This window comes from Malus domestica, chromosome 05 (assembly GCF_042453785.1).
Source record: "Malus domestica chromosome 05, GDT2T_hap1".
In the NCBI taxonomy this organism is placed as follows: Eukaryota; Viridiplantae; Streptophyta; class Magnoliopsida; order Rosales; family Rosaceae; genus Malus; species Malus domestica.
Window position 1 is genome coordinate 28,009,445 of NC_091665.1, and position 18,693 is coordinate 28,028,137.

At 39.3% G+C, this 18,693-nt stretch overlaps 1 protein-coding gene across 3 annotated transcripts; it reads left to right on the forward strand.

The window, feature by feature from the left end:
- The first annotated feature begins 1,087 nt into the window (after positions 1-1,087).
- LOC103409439 (F-box/FBD/LRR-repeat protein At1g13570-like) lies at positions 1,088-18,499 on the forward strand. 3 transcript variants are annotated; one of them, XM_008348254.4, is made up of 4 exons: positions 1,088-1,383; positions 1,536-2,366; positions 2,473-2,628; positions 2,774-3,304. In XM_008348254.4, exons 2-4 carry the CDS (start codon positions 1,536-1,538, stop codon positions 3,047-3,049), a joined length of 1,263 nt encoding a protein of 420 aa, XP_008346476.3. In that variant the 5' UTR covers positions 1,088-1,383; the 3' UTR covers positions 3,050-3,304. The 3 variants fall into 3 exon arrangements, with proteins under 3 accessions (XP_008346476.3, XP_028958250.2, XP_028958248.2); XM_029102417.2 differs by lacking the exons at positions 1,536-2,366; positions 2,473-2,628; positions 2,774-3,304 and adding exons at positions 16,804-17,634; positions 17,741-17,896; positions 18,043-18,499 and having other exon boundaries at positions 1,246-1,383; XM_029102415.2 differs by lacking the exons at positions 1,088-1,383; positions 1,536-2,366; positions 2,473-2,628; positions 2,774-3,304 and adding exons at positions 16,299-16,438; positions 16,804-17,634; positions 17,741-17,896; positions 18,043-18,499.
- Positions 18,500-18,693: the final 194 nt, after the last annotated feature.

The following is an 18,693-nucleotide window of genomic DNA, read 5'->3' on the forward strand; positions in this document are numbered from 1 at the left end:
TGATGTAAGGGCCTACCGGCGAATGAAGGCCTTCGGGCGATTTTGATAGCACTACTAAGCACACTATATATGATATATGTTTTATGAAGTTTTTATGGCATGCTAGAGTTTTCAGAAAACCTATTACATATTATGCTATTGAGTTTTCATATACTTTAGGGGTTAGTACGTTAATGAATAACTGTTTTAGTATTACTTATATATAAACTTGGTCCACTCATGTTTTGTTTTGCACCCCCTCAGGACTTAGAATCAAGGTGTACAATCTCGGCATCAAGGCACTCCCACATCGGCATCTTCGAGTCCTCTCGATATAGGACTCATCCCTTTGTTCGTTCAATTTTATATTATTCCTTTTAGTGTTCTTGATTAGTTGTATGCTCTAAACACATTCCACAATTGCATATTCATTATAGTTAAATTTACAAGTTAAATTTATGTTCGTTCTTTCTTCATAGTTCTCATGCATGTTAGTATGGCTTCGTCACCTTCGGGTGTCGGTCAACACGTGCCTACCCTGGTGGTTGGAGGATATTAAGGTCAGGCATGTCAGAATTGACCTCTTTGGGCTAAAGAATTGAGAATTCTTCGTTGAAAGAGACTTGTATAGATAATCAACCAACCAGAAGCAGTCCTATTTACTTGTCCAAACTAAAGATGTTACTAAATCGCTTGATTCTACGACTCTAGTGTTGTTTACTTATCTAACATGAAGATGTCACCTTTATTTTAAGCCCAAATAGAAATAAAATTACATGTTGACCTCAAACAATTGCCTTGTGCCGCACGTGACCAAGATGAATGAAATTTGAATGAAAAATTTTAAAAATTAAATGCCAGTATAGAAATTGACCAATTATAAAAGTTAGGTGATTAGCTAAAATTAAATTCAAGAGGGAAATTGATCCAATTATGAAAATTCAAAATAATTGGCTAAAAATAAAGTTCATGGGAAAACTGACAGCTTCTTACAATTTTGTGGGGCACAAATACCTCTTGGTTTTTCAATCTTCAAATGCCAAATTACGCTTACTAACTTGTCGTTGTTTTTCCTACTTAAGCCCAAACACAACAAACATTTGGGGCCAAGAAAACGAGCGGTGGCCCAGTATTATCAGGTAATATATGAACCAAAGTCACGTGACACGTGGTCGTTGCAGATCGCGAGCCATCGTCCCCCATTTGCAATTGATTAGGGCATTTTGGAGTGGAAGCTTTATATATGTGATACTATCAAATCCACGGCGAGCCGAGCGACTGCGTCTCCAGCTATAAATCCGGCAGACCTTCTATCGTCGCTCAAAACACTCATCGACCTCCTCCGTCACCTCATCCGTCAAAACCTCCGTTAAACCCTCGTCGGCTTCATCTGCTCTCATCGAGGTTTGAGATTTTTCTCCACAGCCGCCGTTTATTTTATTTGTTTGCCGAATCGTTTTTTTTTTTTTTAGCTCGTTTAAAGCAGCGATCTTTTGCTGCAATCGAACATGAAATGGAAATGTTTCTGGTTTTTATTTATTACTGGAATATCTCAGATGGAAAGAGAACCGTCCAAGTCCCGTTCGAAGGTGTCAATGGAGTTGGACAGAATTAGCAACTTACCAAGTGACGTTATAAACAGAATTTTGTCACATTTGCCGATTAGGGAAGCAGTTAGAACAAGTGTTTTATCAAGCAAGTGGAGGAACAAATCGGCTATGCTTTCTCATCTTTTGTTTGATGATCGGTGCACCTCGGATCAAAACCCTACAACCTTTACAGGCATTGTTGATCATGTACTCTTGGGTCACATTAGCCCCATATACAGGTTCAGGATCATTCATTCCCGACCTCAAGTCTGTAGAGATATTGATCGATGGATTCTTCATCTGTCAAGAAACTCTATCAAAGAGTTGTTGCTTAATATCAAATGTAGTGGGCATCGCCACAAGATGCCTTCATGTTTGTTTTCTTGTCAAGATCTCATTTATTTAGTGTTGTATGATTGTTTGCTACAACCTCCATCCAAGTTCCAAGGATTCAGGAGTTTGAAGACTTGTCGTCTTTTTAATGTTACCCTGGACCAAGATGTGCTTGAGCATCTGATTGTCTGCTGTCCTCTCCTTGAGAGATTAACATTGTGGCACTGTGATGCATTAACCCGGTTCAAGATTGATGCACCGAATCTCAAATTCCTTCATTTTAAAGGCGTGCTTGAGGATGTTAGTCTTGTGAATACCTTAAAACTGGCCGAAATTCACATTAGTTTGACTGCTGATGTTGCAAATGACCAAAGACGGACTGCTGGAAGTTGTAGCAATTTGCTCAATTTTTTTGTTCATCTGCCTCATATTCGATGTCTTCGTGTCAAATCTAACTTTTTGAAGGTAATGGTTTTTGTGGCTTCATTCTTTCAGTCAATAATCAGATTTTGTGGCAATCAGAAGTTGACTGTATTTTCAATCTTCTGTTTTCTGAACCTTTCTGTTCCAGTATTTGGCTGTCGGAGTCTTGCCAGGAAAGCTACCTCAACCGTGTCTATATCTGAATTTTTTTTCTATACATTTAAGCTTCCACGATCCGAAGGAGATTTTAACTGTTTTATGTCTTCTGAGAAGCTTCCCTGCTCTACAGGAACTTGAAATTTCAGTGAGTTTATTGTATTATGTTGATGCATGCATATCCTGGTGTTCAATTAAGAATGTCAACCCAACTCTCTACACTAATTGTATTTTACTGTTTAGAGAGCTATTTTATGTGATGTTCAAGCATCTGATGATATAGACTTATGCAGGCCTTGAATGAGTATGAGGGTGCTGAGGGAGAAGTGAACTACGGGTTAGACAACAACCAGAATTGCCAATTGACCAAACTGCGAATTGTCAAAATAACCGGCATCTATGGTGACAAAGCTGAACTAGATTTCATCAGGTTTTTGCTTTCAAGTTCACCTGTGCTCGAGAAGATGACTGTGAAGCCTGCTACTGCTAGAGATTTTCAACTAGTAAAAATGTTGCTCCAGTTTAAGCGTGTCTCGGAGAATGCAGAGATATTCTACTTAGACCCTTGATTCCTCAATGAAACATGTTTGGCAGATAAGATACGAGGACTTACCGGCAGAAACTGAATGCGGATTTTGATAGTTTGATACAATTATCTGTTATGTATTTTTCTTTGAACAATGCCTCAGTGTCTTGCTAGGTGCATTGTTCAGTGTCTTACTAGGTGCCTTTTTTTGGAGTGTTATGTCTTGTCAAACGATGCCAGTAGATATGTCTTCTTTTCTTTTACTAATCTCATGTTCAACTTGGACTCTGATGTTAAATTTTGACCCTAAGATGTCTGATGATATGTCTCGAATACAAGAGGAGTAATTTGAAAGTGTTTTTAGAATGACTTAAAAGCGCTTACAAGCCATAGGTCATTTTGTAGAAAAGGTTGAAAGTTATAAATGGAGAAGGGCCGCATGCGGTGGTCATATTCAAGAACCTCTTCAGGAGTTATTAAATGAACATTTAGAATGCGCGACGCAGCCAAACTAGAAGAAAGTACATCGGCAGCAATTATTTGTATTCGATTCAGCAGTATAACCAAAAGAAAAGGTTTTGTTCAGATTACCTCCGGAATAGAGGGCAATGCCTGATTGCTCTCCGTTTTGGGATAGCACGACAACAATTCTCGGTTGTACAACGAGTTTAGAACAAAACTGATCTCATTTCTAACATATGGAGTTTTACGTATTACAAGTCATCAAAATTTATCGCTGAGTCGCTAGACCAATAAATTTCTTTAGAACTTGTAGCTGAATTAGCTTCCATAACATAGTCCGAGTCTTTGTCTAGGGACTCCGCTAAATCTGCCTCCCATAAGCCTAACCTGCAGACTCTCTTGTAAGTTTCGTAACTCGATGCTCTTATGCCCTCCGAAACAACAACAACAACAACAACAACAAAGCCTTTTCCCACTAAGTGGGGTCGGCTATATGAATCCTAGAACGCCATTGCACTCGGTTTTGTGTCATGTCCTCCGTTAGATCCAAGTACTCTAAGTCTTTTCTTAGAGTCTCTTCCAAAGTTTTCCTAGGTCTTCCTCTACCCCTTCGGCCCTGAACCTCTGTCCTGTAGTCACATCTTCGAACCGGAGCATCAGTAGGCCTTCTTTGCACATGTCCAAATCACCGGAACCGATTTTCTCTCATCTTTCATTCAATTTCGGCTACTCCTACTTTACCTCGGATATCCTCATTCCCAATCTTATCCTTTCTCGTGTGCCCACACATCCCACGAAGCATCCTCATCTCCGCCACACCCATTTTGTGTACGTGTTGATGCTTCAACGCTCAACATTCTGTGCCATACAACATCGCTGGCCTTATTGCCGTCCTATAAAATTTTCCCTTGAGCTTCAGTGGCCTACGACGGTCACACAACACGCCGGATGCACTCTTACACTTCATCCATCCAGCTTGTATTCTATGGTTGAGATCTCCATCTAATTCTCCATTCTCTTGCACGATAGATCCTAGGTAGCGAAAATGGTCGCTTTTTGTGATCTTCGCTAGATTGCTCCGGTCATTAGTGTGGATAAGTATATAAATGGATAGAGACAGGAAAGCAAACATAAGATGTACGTGGTTCACCCAGATTGGCTACGTCCACGGAATAGAGGAGTTCTCATTAATTGTGAAATGTTTACACAAGTACATAGGTTCAAGCTCTCCTTTAGTGAGTACAAGTGAATGATTTAGTACAAATGACATTAGGAAATATTGTGGGAGAATGATCTCGTAATCACGAAACTTCTAAGTATCGGAGTGCGGTATCGTCTTGACTTGCCTTATCTGTCTCATAGGTAGATGTGGCATCTTCTCTGGAAGTACTCTTCCTCCATTCAGGGGTGGTATCTTTAACTGGTGGAGATGCACAAGGTAATATATCAATTTCACTTGAAGCTTACTTGTAGTTTCAGGCTTGGTCAAGCGCGATACAAACCATGTAGTAGGAGTCCCCCAAGTCGCCGAGCTAGAGGATCTGCTGAAAGAGGTGACAGACAAGGTAAGCAATCAGAGCTCCAGCTGATTGTTCACATTCTCCCTATCTTGCAGGCAGCATGAAGGATAAAGAGAAGAAAATGAGAAGAGATGATATGGGATACTTTTGCTTTTGAAGAAGTAACTTTCCACAGGCTTATTCTTGAACTGAGCTGGAGGGTTTTCTGGTTTCCTCCAGAGTATAAGGCCGACTGAAGAATTTGAGGGTCAAAACAAGTCCATCAAATCTAGAGTACGTTCGACCCTGCTGATATGAGATACTTTTGCTTTGACAGAGTAATGGATGTATCGGCACGTGTGCTGTTTCGCTTGTCTCCACATGCTTCCTTGTATCCTTCTCCCTTGCCCTATCTGTTCCTCAGGCAGATGCGGTATCTTTCCTGGAAGCATAAGATGTTGAAGATGAGTACTCGAGAGCAATGGCAGGTAAGTAATCAGGTAAGGGGTTCCAGGCAGTCAGTTCCTGGCTGGAAGCTTGATTCCAAGTGCTGACTGATTGCTCTCTTTCTCCTTGTCTTGCAGATAAGAACAAGGCCAAAGGAAAAGACAGGGAAAAAGCATGATATGGGATACTCTTACTTTTAACCCTGATGATATGAGATATTCTTGCTCTAGTATAGCTTGTTTGCAGAGATATTATCGGGGGGAAAGAAAGCTGAATATTTCGAAAGGCTTCGTTGAGAGTGCCCTCTCAGATATGAGGAAGGGTTGAGCATTTTTGCAGGTCTGCCTGTCCGTTGGGAATGGAGGTCGACATATATAGGAGTCTCCTTAACAACAAGTAGTAATGCTATTCCTTTACCCTACTTGGTCATAGCACGGTAGTGGGAGCTGCTAGCTTCACATGTTTTAACTCTGTCAGAGCACTTTGAAAAAGTGGTCTGTGGTATCTGGAAAGGTGATGTTGCGTGTGAAGATTACAGACAGCTTTATCCAAGGAGATCCGGCTCTTGAAGTTGGGAAAGTGTTGCCTCTTCGGTTTTCGAACAAGCAATCCTATCGGGGATCTGGCTCTCGAGATTCGGAGAACGATGCCTCTTCGATTTTTGAGAAAGCAATCATGTTGGGGGTCTGGCTCTCGAGATTCGGAGAGCGGTGTCTCTTCGATTTTTGAGAAAGTAATCATGTTGGGAGTCTGGCTCTCGAGATTCGAAGGGCGGTGCCTCTTCGATTTTGGAGCAAGCAAACTTGTGGGGAATGTTTTCTCGAATGTGAGTAAAGGTTGGGCATGTTTGCTAGTCTACCTTGCCACGAAGCACAGAGGTTGACACATAGGGACTTTCCAATTATCCAGCAATGGTACTGTTCCTTTACCCTCTCTTCGATTTTTGAGAAAGTAGTCATGTTGGGAGTCTGGCTCTCGAGATTCGGAGGACGGTGCCTCTTCGATTTTGGAGCAAGCAATCTTGTTGGGAGTGTTTTCTCGAATGTGAGTAAAGGTTGGGCATGTTTGCTAGTCTACCTTGCCACGAAGCACAGAGGTTGACACACAAGGACTTTCCAATTATCCAGCAGTGGTACTGTTCCTTTACCCTTGTGGGTAATAATATGGTAGCTAGACCTTCAAAATTTATGTGTCTAAACTTTGTTAGTGTTGTTTCTTTGCTATTCTTTTACCCTTCTTGGTCAGAGCGATGTAGTGGGAGCTGCAAGCTTCACGTGCTCAACTTTGGTAGAGAACTTTGGCAAAGTTATCTGTGGTACCCATGAGCTACTGTTGCGTGTGGGAAGTGGGTGATTGAACAGTAAGACTCATGTGCTTTCTACTTCACCAGAAGTCTTTGACAGAATGCCCATAATTTCCGCAAAGCTGAGTGTGCGTGTGACAGGTGCTGACAAGGCTGGAAAAGTAGGTGCCTCTTCGATTTCTGAGATCGGCCCTCGTGGTCTCTGAGCAGCCCAGCTTTTGAGAAAGCAAGCGCCTCTTCGATTTCTGAGATCGGCCTTCGTGGTCTTTGAGCAACCCAGCTTTTGAGAAAGCAAAGGCCTCTTCGATTTCTGAGATCGACCTTCGTGGTCTCTGAGCAGCCCAGCTTTTGAGAAAGCAAACGCCTCTTCGATTTCAGAGCAGGCGCCTCTTCGATTTCTGAAGCTCTGTCGAGTGCAGATTTTTATAAGGGCTGGCATTAAGTTCCAAAGCACACTTGAATCTCCACCAGTAGAAGCTCCATTCTTGCACTTCTTAGATCTTGATTTGTCCGACCTCTTCTCTCTTCAACACCTTTGAAAATGTTGGGCCCCTCCGACCGTCGTTTTGACTTGAACCTTGTTGAAGAGGCAGCTCCGCTTTCTCCAGACAACATATGGCGCCCATCCTTCGTCTCCCCTACTGGTTCTCTTACTGTTGGGGATTCCATGATGAAGAATGATATGACCGCTGCGGTGGTGGCCAGGAACCTTCTCACTCCCAAAAATAACAGACTACTTTCCAAAAGGTCTGATGAGTTAGCTGTTAAGGATTCTCTGGCTCTCAGTGTTCAGTGTGCAGGTTCTGTGTCTAATATGGCCCAACGCCTATTTGCTCGAACCCGCCAAGTTGAATCATTGGCGACTGAAGTGATGAATCTCAAACAGGAGATTAGAGGGCTCAAGTATGAGAATAAACAGTTGCACCGGCTCGCACATGACTATGCTACAAACATGAAGAGGAAGCTTGACCAGATGAAGAAATCTGATGGTCAGGTTTTACTTGATCATCAGAGATTTGTGGGTTTATTCCAAAGGCATTTATTGCCTTCGTCTTCTGGGGCTGTACCGCGTAATGAAGCTCCAAATGATCAACCTCTGATGCCTCCTCCTTCTAGGGTTCTGTCCAGTACTGAGGCTCCGAATGATCCCCCTCCGGTGCCTTCTCTTTCTGGGGCTCTACCGACTGCTAAGACTTCTCCTAAGCAACCTTTGTGAAGGCTCCCTCTTGTTTGTTTATTTTGACTTATGTATATGTACATATTTGTAGCTTATCGGGGATATCAATAAATAAGCTTTCCTTCATTTCAACGTATTATGTTAATTACACCAAAGCCTTCTTCGCTAAGTTCTTTGAATTTTCTTTTGTTGAAGCTTTGTGAGTGGAGCATGTAGGTTGAGGTAGTGTTCCCTTAATTTCCTGAGTGAGGAAAACTTCTCGGTTGGAGACTTGGAAAATCCAAGTCACTGAGTGGGATCGGCTATATGAATCTTAAAACGCCATTGTGCTCGGTCCTGTGTCATGTCCTTCGTTAGATCCAAGTACTCTAAGTCTTTTCTTAGAGTCTCTTCCAAAGTTTTCCTAGGTCTTCCTCTACCCCTTTGGCCCTGAACCTCTGTCCCATAGTCGCATCTTCTAATCGGAGCGTCAGTAGGCCTTCTTTGCACATGTCCAAACCACCGTAACCGATTTTCTCTCATCTTTCCTTCAATTTCGGCTACTCCTACTTTACCCCGGATATCCTCATTCCTAATCTTATCCTTTCTCGTGTGCCCACACATCCAACGAAGCATCCTCATCTCCGCTACACCCATTTTGTGTACGTGTTGATGCTTCACCGCCCAACATTCTGTGCCATACAGCATCGCCGGCCTTATTGCCGTCCTATAAAATTTTCCCTTGAGCTTCAGTGGCATACGGCGGTCACACAACACGCCGGATGCACTCTTCCACTTCATCCATCCAGCTTGTATTCTATGGTTGAGATCTCCATCTAATTCTCCGTTCTTTTGCAAGATAGATCCTAGGTAACGAAAACGGTCGCTCTTTGGTATTTCTTGATCTCCGATCCTCACCCCTAACTCGTTTTGGCCTCCATTTGCACTGAACTTGCACTCCATATATTCTGTCTTTGATCGGCTTAGGCGAAGACCTTTAGATTCCAACACTTCTCTCCAAAGGTTAAGCTTTGCATTTACCCATTCCTGAGTTTCATCTATCAACACTATATCGTCTGCGAAAAGCATACACCAAGGAATATCATCTTGAATATGTCATGTTAACTCATCCATTACCAACGCAAAAAGGTAAGGACTTAAGGATGAGCATTGATGTAATCCTACAGTTATGGGAAAGCTTTCAGTTTGTCCTTCATGAGTTCTTACGGCAGTCTTATGCCCTCCGAAACGATCTCCAATAAAGAGTCACAAATCTCTTCACTGCTCATGGCATCCAAAAATGTTTCAGATAAACCACGTCGCCAAAAAACAACAATGGCGCAGCTCCTGTCCACTAACCGAACATCAAATTCTTCAGAGAAGACAGCATGTGACTTGCACAACAAGCTCTTGATCATCCCTGCAGTCATCCTACTTCTGAATCCCCATAAGAATACCAATTGATCACAGCTGACCTTTCTCAAATTCTTTGTCCAGACTCTGATATCCTCATTGGTTGATTCTTGGGGGCTGTCAAAACACGGATTGGAAATGTTCGTGAACTCTTTGATGGCTGGAGCCAACAGTGCATTGTTAGATACCATAGTGTTGTTGGAAATTTTCAGAACGGAGCAGAGCTTTGCAAACAAATAGCACATCTTCACCACATTATGCCTATGAATGTTGCCTTCACTTTCTGTAGATGACAACCCAAACATTGTATGTAGTAAGAGAAGAAGTTAGGTTTGCTCTGAAGTAAAAAAATGGCATAACGGACAGCAATTGACACAAGAAATCATAGGAAAACCAAGTAAAACCCACAAGAGCGACAAATATGTGAATTACTTCACTCTATTCAACTGTGCAAACATCTAGATTCGTGCAGGGTCTTGTTCCTTAAATTTCACTTCCCATTACAATTTTTCTCAAGGAACTCGGCAGAGCATCTGCAAAATGGAAAGCCAAAACACCTTTCAACATCTGAAACCAATGAAAAATAAAATCGTTGGATCAGATAAAATCTGATTCAATACACCGGCACCAGAAAAAAGGATTAAAAACAACAGGAGGTCAACATACATACCGTAGTACTAAATGACCATTTCCTTTTTTATTTTAGGTTTAGATTGTTTCATGTAGATCAGTCGATAGATCGAATTTTAACCCATATTAAATTGAAATCAGACTTAATTAATATAGTATGGATTGTGGTTTTCAATCTAATTATAATTACAAATGAATTTGGATATGTATAGAGGTTGATCGCATCGGATCATTTATAACATATTATTTATTGGGAAAATTAGGTTCACATCATTCTTTTTGTTACTCCATTGATTAAAATCCTATTCATTTTCAAATTTTTATCAAGGTCCTTGGGTATTAATAACATCATTAATTATTTAAATAATAAAATATTTTTATTTTTAAATATATTCCTTTAATGTTAAAAATGTTACAATTAGTATATTTATATTTATGGCTAAATTTTTTTATCATATATTTTTATTTTTAGTTTGTACCTATTTTTTATTTGCAAATATTTTTTAATTTGTACCAATTTTCTTTTCATTTTTAATTTGTACCCATATATAAGCTTCTTTTTGTGCCCATATTTTTTAAAGTTTTATTTGTGTTTGTACCCATGTGTATACCGTCACGTGACATTTAATCAATGATAGAAAAATTACATATGGTATATTTATGTTTTATGCCTAAACTTTGTATCATATATTTATATTTTTCGTCTGTACCCACTTTTAATTTGCAACATTTTTTTTAAATTTGTAGTATTTTCTTTTTAGTTTTATTTTGTACCCATGTATTAATTTCTTTTAGCACCTATATTTTTAAAAATTCATTTGTATTCATAATTTTTAATTTTTTATCTGTACCCTAATTTATTTCTAATGTACCCATTCTTCTTTATCAATGTACCACTTTGTTATATGTGAAATGTACCAATTTTTTTAACACTATGGATAAATTCTTTTGCCATTTATTATTTATTATTTTTACATAGTTTTTATCCATTTATTCAATCAAAATGTTTGAATTTTTTTATTGTAACCGTTTCTAATAGTATTATAATGAGGGATTTTAAATTTATAGGATTATAAATCTCATAAAATATCAAACAATTAATGTCAAAACTATAAAAATATAAATATTAATAGTAATATAATGAGGTGTACAAAGTCAAGGGACCTTGATCAAACTTTGAATATTATTAAGATTTTAATCAACGAATGTTAAGGATTAGGGACCGCATCCAAAGTATCCCTTTATTATTTGTATTTGGGTCTTGGATTCAGTAATTACTTTTCTTGTTTGTATTTGGGCTTTGGATTGAGATAGGTGAACACTAAGGCGGTCATGTGAATCAAGTCACAAGGAAAAATAATGAAATGGCATCACAACGCCAACATGTTGTTGAAAAAAGTAAGACTATGGAGAAGATTAATTGTTGTCCAAATTAGGGATAAAATTCAAACAAAAAGAGGAAGGAAAAAAATTTGATGTCTATATTAGGAATTGTTGACCCTAAAAGTGCAAAGCCTATGTGGGACATAAGTCGAGTAACTATTGAACTAACTACTTTCTTATGAATGCGAGCGTGCCACCTCACGACTGAGCTCGGTCAGGCGAGTAGAATGGATGTTGTGGTGTTGCTGAATGCGCTGCTGATTTATGCACCTGAGCAATTACAGTCGAGGAGGGAATGCATCTATGCCTAGAGTTCTCGAACCTGAAGACAATGTTGCTTAATTCACTGTGAAGTTCAGGATCTTCTGCATCGAGTTTTGTTGCTTCAACTATATTCGTAAGTGCGCCGAATCAGTATCAAACTCTATGGGAAAAGATACTAAAAAAATGCCTTTATGGTGAAACATGGTTCGGCTATTTGAATGCCGAAGTACAAAGTGACCTGAGAATAACCGACCATAGAATAGTTCATTTCAATGAGAAGCTAATGAAGTGACCTCTTTGGCCTAAAGAATTGAGAATTCTTCGCCGACATAGACTTGTATAAATAATCAACCAACCAGAAGCAGTCCTATTTACTTGTCCAAATTAAAGATGTTCCTAAATCGCCTGATTCTATAGCTCTAGTGTTGTTTACTTATCTAAACTATGCATTGGACGACAACCAGAATGCCAACTCACTCAACTGCGACTTGTGAAAAATAACCGAAGTATCTGGTCTTAGCGCTGAATTAGATTTCATCATATTTTTGCTTTCAAGTTCACCTGTGCTCGAGAAGATGATTGTGGAGCCAGTTGCTATTGTCAGAGGTTTTCCGGAACTATTAAAAAAGGTGCTCCCGTACGTTTTGGTGTGTCTCGGAGAATGCAGAGATAATATACATGGACCCTTGGTTCACGGTTCATCCATGAAACAAATATGGCAGATACAGGCTTGCTGAACCGAAGTGTGGTTTTGATAGTTGAGTGCTATCCCTAATCTGTTTTTGTCTTCCCAGTTTAAAATGGTGGGGAATTTATGTTTGGGTACTATTACCAACCATTTTTTTCTTTGTAAACAATAATATTTAGCCATTGCTGACCCAAAAGTAATAATATTATGTCATTTCTTGTGTCTGTGTGTAAATATATGTATATATGGATGATTCTTTTTTTACCTGAGACACAAGTAGCTAAAAACTATCAGTCACTGTTGATAAATAACTACATAAGCAACAGAATAACCATGTATGATCCACTGCCATATTGTATGTCCTCTTCTTCCATGGCCGTTTGCAACGAACACGTTTGCCAAACCATGTGTTTGAGTTAATATTTAACATTGGGCTTTATGATAATGATGCCCAAGCCCAGTTGATAGGCCTGAAGCAATTTGAAGCCATTTCAGCTAAGGCATAGGCCATGTGTCTATGATTAAAGTGATGGATGACAAAGACCAATTCATCACCAGCCAAAAACATTTTCTAATCACTTGACAAGTAAATAGATGATGACTCACTGAGCCACCAGCCAGAAACAGAGCTAAAACAGTCAAGCCAAATCGCCTATAAAAAGAGAAAGGGACATCAGAGACAAAGACACTCAACCAACCAATCAAAAGACATACAAACTCTGCTCTCAAGCCAGTTCATACCCAGAAAGCTGAAACTTGTCCAGATTCAGTCCTTTTAGCTATAGTTCTCTTAGGAAAAACCATCTTTTGTCTAGTGTAAAAGCTCTGCTACCTTTCCTTAGTATTGTAGTATCGATTCCCTCGTGTAAAATCTATTTACTTGCCATCTTTTTTAGCATACAAACTTCTGTAAACCCAAAGAGAAATGGTTTCAAGAAGTTCAACCTTACCCGACAATGTGAAGTCTTCCCGAGTCTCTTTGTTTGTACTTTTATTTAGTAGATCTGTCGCTAAATATACTTTCCATCATGTATTCAAGTTATTTTCAACTATTTTCTACTTAAGAGGCCCAGTTGCATTAGAATATGGTTAAGTTAATGAACATGTTTTCATTAAAAGAAAATTGTGATCGAGGAAGTGGTTGAAAGGGCCTTGAACTCCCTTCGTTTTAGACATATAAGATTATGAACTAAAAGTCTTTGTTTACAAGGCACGAAAAAGAACTTAATACAGACTTAACCCATCTATGACAATCCTTTGATAAACAAGCAGTTTGAGTGACTTGGGGCGCAAGTAATCAACTTAACTCACACCCATTCAACAATCTGTAGTACTAAGATAGCAGTGGCACGCTTAGATCCTTGTTAGTTTTGATTGTGAGCCTCAAGGCCTACACCAAAGGCCCCACAAAGGCACCTTTCAAACTAACTACAAACTCTTCTTGCAGCACACCAAGCAGCAAGAACTTGCCCGACAACCAACAACATGCCACCTCCTTAGGGAGCTCTGCGAGGGACTGGACCCAAAAATCTTGCCTGAACACCCGGCACAGGTCCGATCAAACACTGAAATACTACAGCTTATGACATTCATTAGTTTCACAGGAACTGACCATTTTAATTTTTTCAGTACAAGCATAAACTTGAAACACTAAAGTAATTAGAACCCAAACGGGACTTACTGTAAGATCGTAATCCTCTTACTCTAAATCGGATTAATCGAAGCAAATAAATGTAAATTGTTGATGCACAAAATCAACGAGGACTTTGGTACAACAGAAAGTGTTAAGTTTGTGACCTTTGCTAGATTGCTCCGGTCACTAGTGTGGATAAATATGTAAATGGATAGAGACAGGGAAGCAAACACAAGATGTACGTGGTTCACCCAGATTGGCTACGTCCACGGAGTAGATGAGTTCTCATTAATTGTGAAGGGTTTACACAAGTACATAGGTTCAAACTCTCCTTTAGTGAGTACAAGTGAATGATTTAGTACAAATGACATTAGGAAATATTGTGGGAGAATGATCTCCTTTTATAGAAGAGAGTTTGTAGCTTTGTTTTGACATTGACACGTGTCGTGTTGTGATTGGCTTCTGATGTTGACACGTGTCGCACTATGATTGGCTTCTGATGTCGACACGTGTTGCGTTGTGGTTGGAGGGAAATACTTCTGGGTCCTTGACGGTATAACGTTGACCGGTGCTCAGTAGTTTCGGGATTGGTCAAGTATGGTACAAACATAAATATTGCACAAAACTCATACTCTACAAATCTTAAGGGTTATGAAATAATTTAGCCTCTATTCTAAGACTAGAACAATCGTGAACTTTGAATAGATGCACTTAAATATACAAAATCCTGATCAAACAAACTTTACTTCTCTTACCATGCATAGAGTTGTGTAACACACCAAATCATAACACAAGTGGTTTTTTCTTTCGAAAAGTCAAAACTGTTTAGCAGGAAAACCATCTCGAAAATAACCTACAAATTATCACACATAGCGTATATCAAATATCAAGGCATTTTAGATAAACGCACAACATTTAGAACATTTTATACTCGTCATTATACAATAAAGTGCTTATGAACCCAAAAACACTTTGACGAAAAACGCTTTCAGTAATTTTAAAAATGCTTCTAAATGAGCATATTGGAAGAGGTTTAAAGCTCTTTTGGCTTTTGGATAGTCATAGCTATGCGTCCTAAGCCATAATTTGTGTTATGGCATTAACCAAAAGAAAGGTTTTGTTTAGATTGCTTTTGGAGTATAGCACGCGACAATTCTAAGCCGTAGAACGGTGAGTGTTAGAGCAAAACTAATCTCCTTTCTAACATGTGGAGTTTTGGAGGAACCGGACCCTATCCGTTTTAAATAGTAACAGGTCGGACTGGGCCGGGTAGAGAGATTTTGAGTTTGGGAACCGGACCTAACTCGACTTGTTTGAAACGGGCCAGTTCGGGACGGGTCCACGGGTTCAATTACTTTTTTTTTTCTTTTTTTTCAGTTTTGGGCATACTGCCAAACTGCCAGTGTCGTTTTTTCTTTCTCCTCTTCGCATCATCTTCATTCTCTCTCTTTCTGTTTGCAACTTCGATCGGCCTTAATGCCGTCGCTTCACGATTTGGGAACACGTCTCCACCTTTTCCCAATCTTTGACTTTTTCACACTTACTTGTATTTAGTTCGTCGGATCTAATGGTTTCTCAACTTGCAAGTGTTGGGAGGCGACGGATCTACAATATTGTCATCATATTGGACTTCAGACTTGGGAAAGAAGGAGAAGGAGTCGATGAGGCTTTTCAAGTTGGGAACTGAAACGGCTGATTAAAGAGGGTTGGGAAGATGGGTTGATTAAGGACCGTCAATAGAGCTCGGTTTCCATGCAAATCTGAGTCAGACAGAGTTAGGCTTCCATCCTTTCGAGTTCGACAGGTTTATTAAATACGGTTCAAGTCGGGGGCCCGTGTCTTCAAAAAATTGGATCCGCCTCGCCCCTCTGTTTACTTGAACCAGCCACGCCCCGTCCCGTTTTGTATATAAAATAGTATGGACCCGTCCCGTACCCATCCCAAACCGCTATTACCCGCGGGCCCAGGGCCCGTTTGCCTAGCCCTAATTACAAAGTCATCATAATTAATCATTGAGTCGCTAAACCAATAAATTTCTTTAGAATTTGTATAGCTGAATTAGCTTTCATAAGGTAGTTTAGAGAAACACTTGCATACACTTGTTCGTATACCCCTTCTTCATACTGTTACCTTGCCCCATTGTCTAAACGTTTGGTTTTTTTATATTTTCTTATTATCCTATAAGGTTTTGAATTATCTTGTCCACTTGTTATAATTTTATTGGTAGTTATAACTGATAAGTAAGAATTGATGTTAAAATGATTAATTCACCCTCGAATTTAATGGAATAGGAGACAGAATCTAACGGCAATGAATTAATTAACTAATTTCAAATAATTTAGAAGTTAATTTACCAAAAAAATATATAATTCGGTTAATTTCAACTCAGTAATAATTCAAGTTAAACAACAATTTAGCCGTTCATATAAAATGCGGGTTTTCCAAAGAAAAAGAAAATCTGTTCACCATCTTTACAGAAATTCAGTAAACTTGAAGTAGGTGCCGCAGTTTCATCGATCTGGGTTAAATAATTCCCCGTATTCCTTGTCTCATGGTAAGTTTTTTGGGTTTCAATTTTCATGCATTCAACAGTAAAATGCACCAAGTTTTTGTGTGGATTGTGTTCTCCGTTTGTTGTTGGTTATGGAAAGTTAGGGTTTTTGCACCTGCAATCTTATTCTTCCTTTGGACTCTAGGCCACAGCCCATATATATATATATATATATATATATATATCTTCTTGTGTTTTGTATGACCATATGAAATTTGGAAATTAGTTGTGAGGGTTTGCTTACTATGTCTCTCTGCACAATCTGAATCGCACAAGGTTGGAGTCTAAATGTTCTTAACGCCGCTGAGCGCTGGCCAGTTTGTTAGATTAATGAATTTTTTGTCTCATTGATTACTGGAATATCTCAGATGGAAAGAGAACCGCCCAAGTCCCGTTTGAAAGTGTCAATGGAGTTGGACAGAATTAGCAACTTACCAAGTGACTTTATAAACAAAATTTTGTCATATTTGCCAATTAGGGAAGCAGTTAGAACAAGTGTTTTATCAAGCAAGTGGAGGAACAAATCGGCTATGCTTACTCATCTTTTGTTTGATGATCGGTGCACCTCGGATCAAAACCCTACAACCTTTGCAGGCATTGTTGATCATGTACTCTTGGGTCACATTGGCCCCATTTACAGGTTCGCGATCACTCATTTCCGACCTCAAGTCGGTAGAGATATTGATCGATGGATTCTTCATCTGTCAAGAAACTCTATCAAAGAGTTGGGGCTTAATATCAGCTGTGGTGGGCATCGCTACAAGATGCCTTCTTGTTTTTTTTCTTGTCAAGATCTCATTCATTTAGTGTTGTATAATTGTTTGCTACAACCTCCATCCACATTCCGAGGATTCAGGAGAGTGAAGAATTGTGGTCTTTTTAATGTTGCCTTGGACCAAGATGTGTTTGAGAATCTGATTGTTTGCTGTCCTCTCCTTGAGAGATTAAAGTTGACCCACTGTGATGGATTAACCCAGTTCAAGATTGATGCACCGAATCTTAAAGTCCTTAAGTTTGAGGGCGTACTTGAGGATGTTAGTTTTGTGAATACCTTAAAACTGGCCAATGTTCGCGTTTGTTTGACTGCTAATGTTGCAAATGACCAAAGACAGACTGCCGGAAGTTGTAGCAATTTGCTCAAGTTTTTTGTTCATCTCCCTCGTATTCAATGTCTTCATGTCACAAATTACTTTTTAAAGGTAATGGATTTTGTGGTTTCATACTATCAGTCAACAATCAGATTTTGTGGCAATCAGAATTTGACTGTATTTTTAATCTTCTGCTTTCTGAACCTTTCTGGTCCAGTATTTGGCTGTCGGAGTCTTGCCAGGAAGGCTACTTCAACCGTGTCTATATATGAATTTTTTTTCTATACATTTAGACTTCAACGATCCGAAGGAGATTTTAACTGTTTTATGTCTGCTGAGAAGCTTCCCTGCTCTACAGGTTCTTGAAATTCTGGTGAGTTTATTCTGTTCTGTTGATGCATGCATCCTGGTGTTCAATTAAGAATGTCAACCCAACTCTTTACACTAAAAATTGTAGTTTAGAGTTTGGAGAGCTGTTTTATGTGAAGTTCAAGCATCTGATAATATAGACTTGTGCAGGCCCGGAAAAAGGATCAGGCTGTTGTGGGAGACGTGAACTATGGGTTAGACAACAACCAGAATTGCCATCTGACCAAATTGCGAATTGTGAAAATAACCGGCATCTCTGGTGTCAAAGCTGAACTAGATTTCATCAGGCTTTTGCTTTCAAGTTCACCTGTGCTCGAGAAGATGATTGTGAAGCCTGCTACTACTAACGATTTTCAACTAGTAAATAAGTTGCTCCAAAAGTTGCTCCAGTTTAAGCGTGTCTCGGAGAATGCAAAGATATTCTACGTAGACCCTTGATTCATCCATGAAACATGTTTGGTAGATACGATACGAGACTTGCCGGCAGAAACTGAATGCGGGCTTTTGATAGTTTGGTACAATTATCTGTCATGTATGTTTCTCTGAACAATGTCTCAATGTTGTGGTGCTTTTTTTTGGAGTGATAAGTCTTTTCAAACTGCACTAATAGATATGTTTTTTTTCTTCTTTTCTTTTACCAATCTTATCTCAACTTGGACTCAATATTAAATTTTGACCTGAAATGTCTTGAGTACAAGAGAAGACTAATTTGGAAGTGCTTTGAAATGAATTAAAAGCGCTTTCGAATAGCCAGAAGCGTTCTGGCAACATTTTTTTGTAGAAAAAATTGAAAGTTATTAA

Excerpts from the sequence above, each read along its gene's own strand:
- LOC103409439 (XM_029102415.2), top strand. Across the intron at positions 17,635-17,740 it reads TCACAAATTACTTTTTAAAG|TATTTGGCTGTCGGAGTCTT; the intron begins GTAATGGATTTT and ends TTTCTGGTCCAG. Across the intron at positions 17,897-18,042 it reads TACAGGTTCTTGAAATTCTG|GCCCGGAAAAAGGATCAGGC; the intron begins GTGAGTTTATTC and ends AGACTTGTGCAG.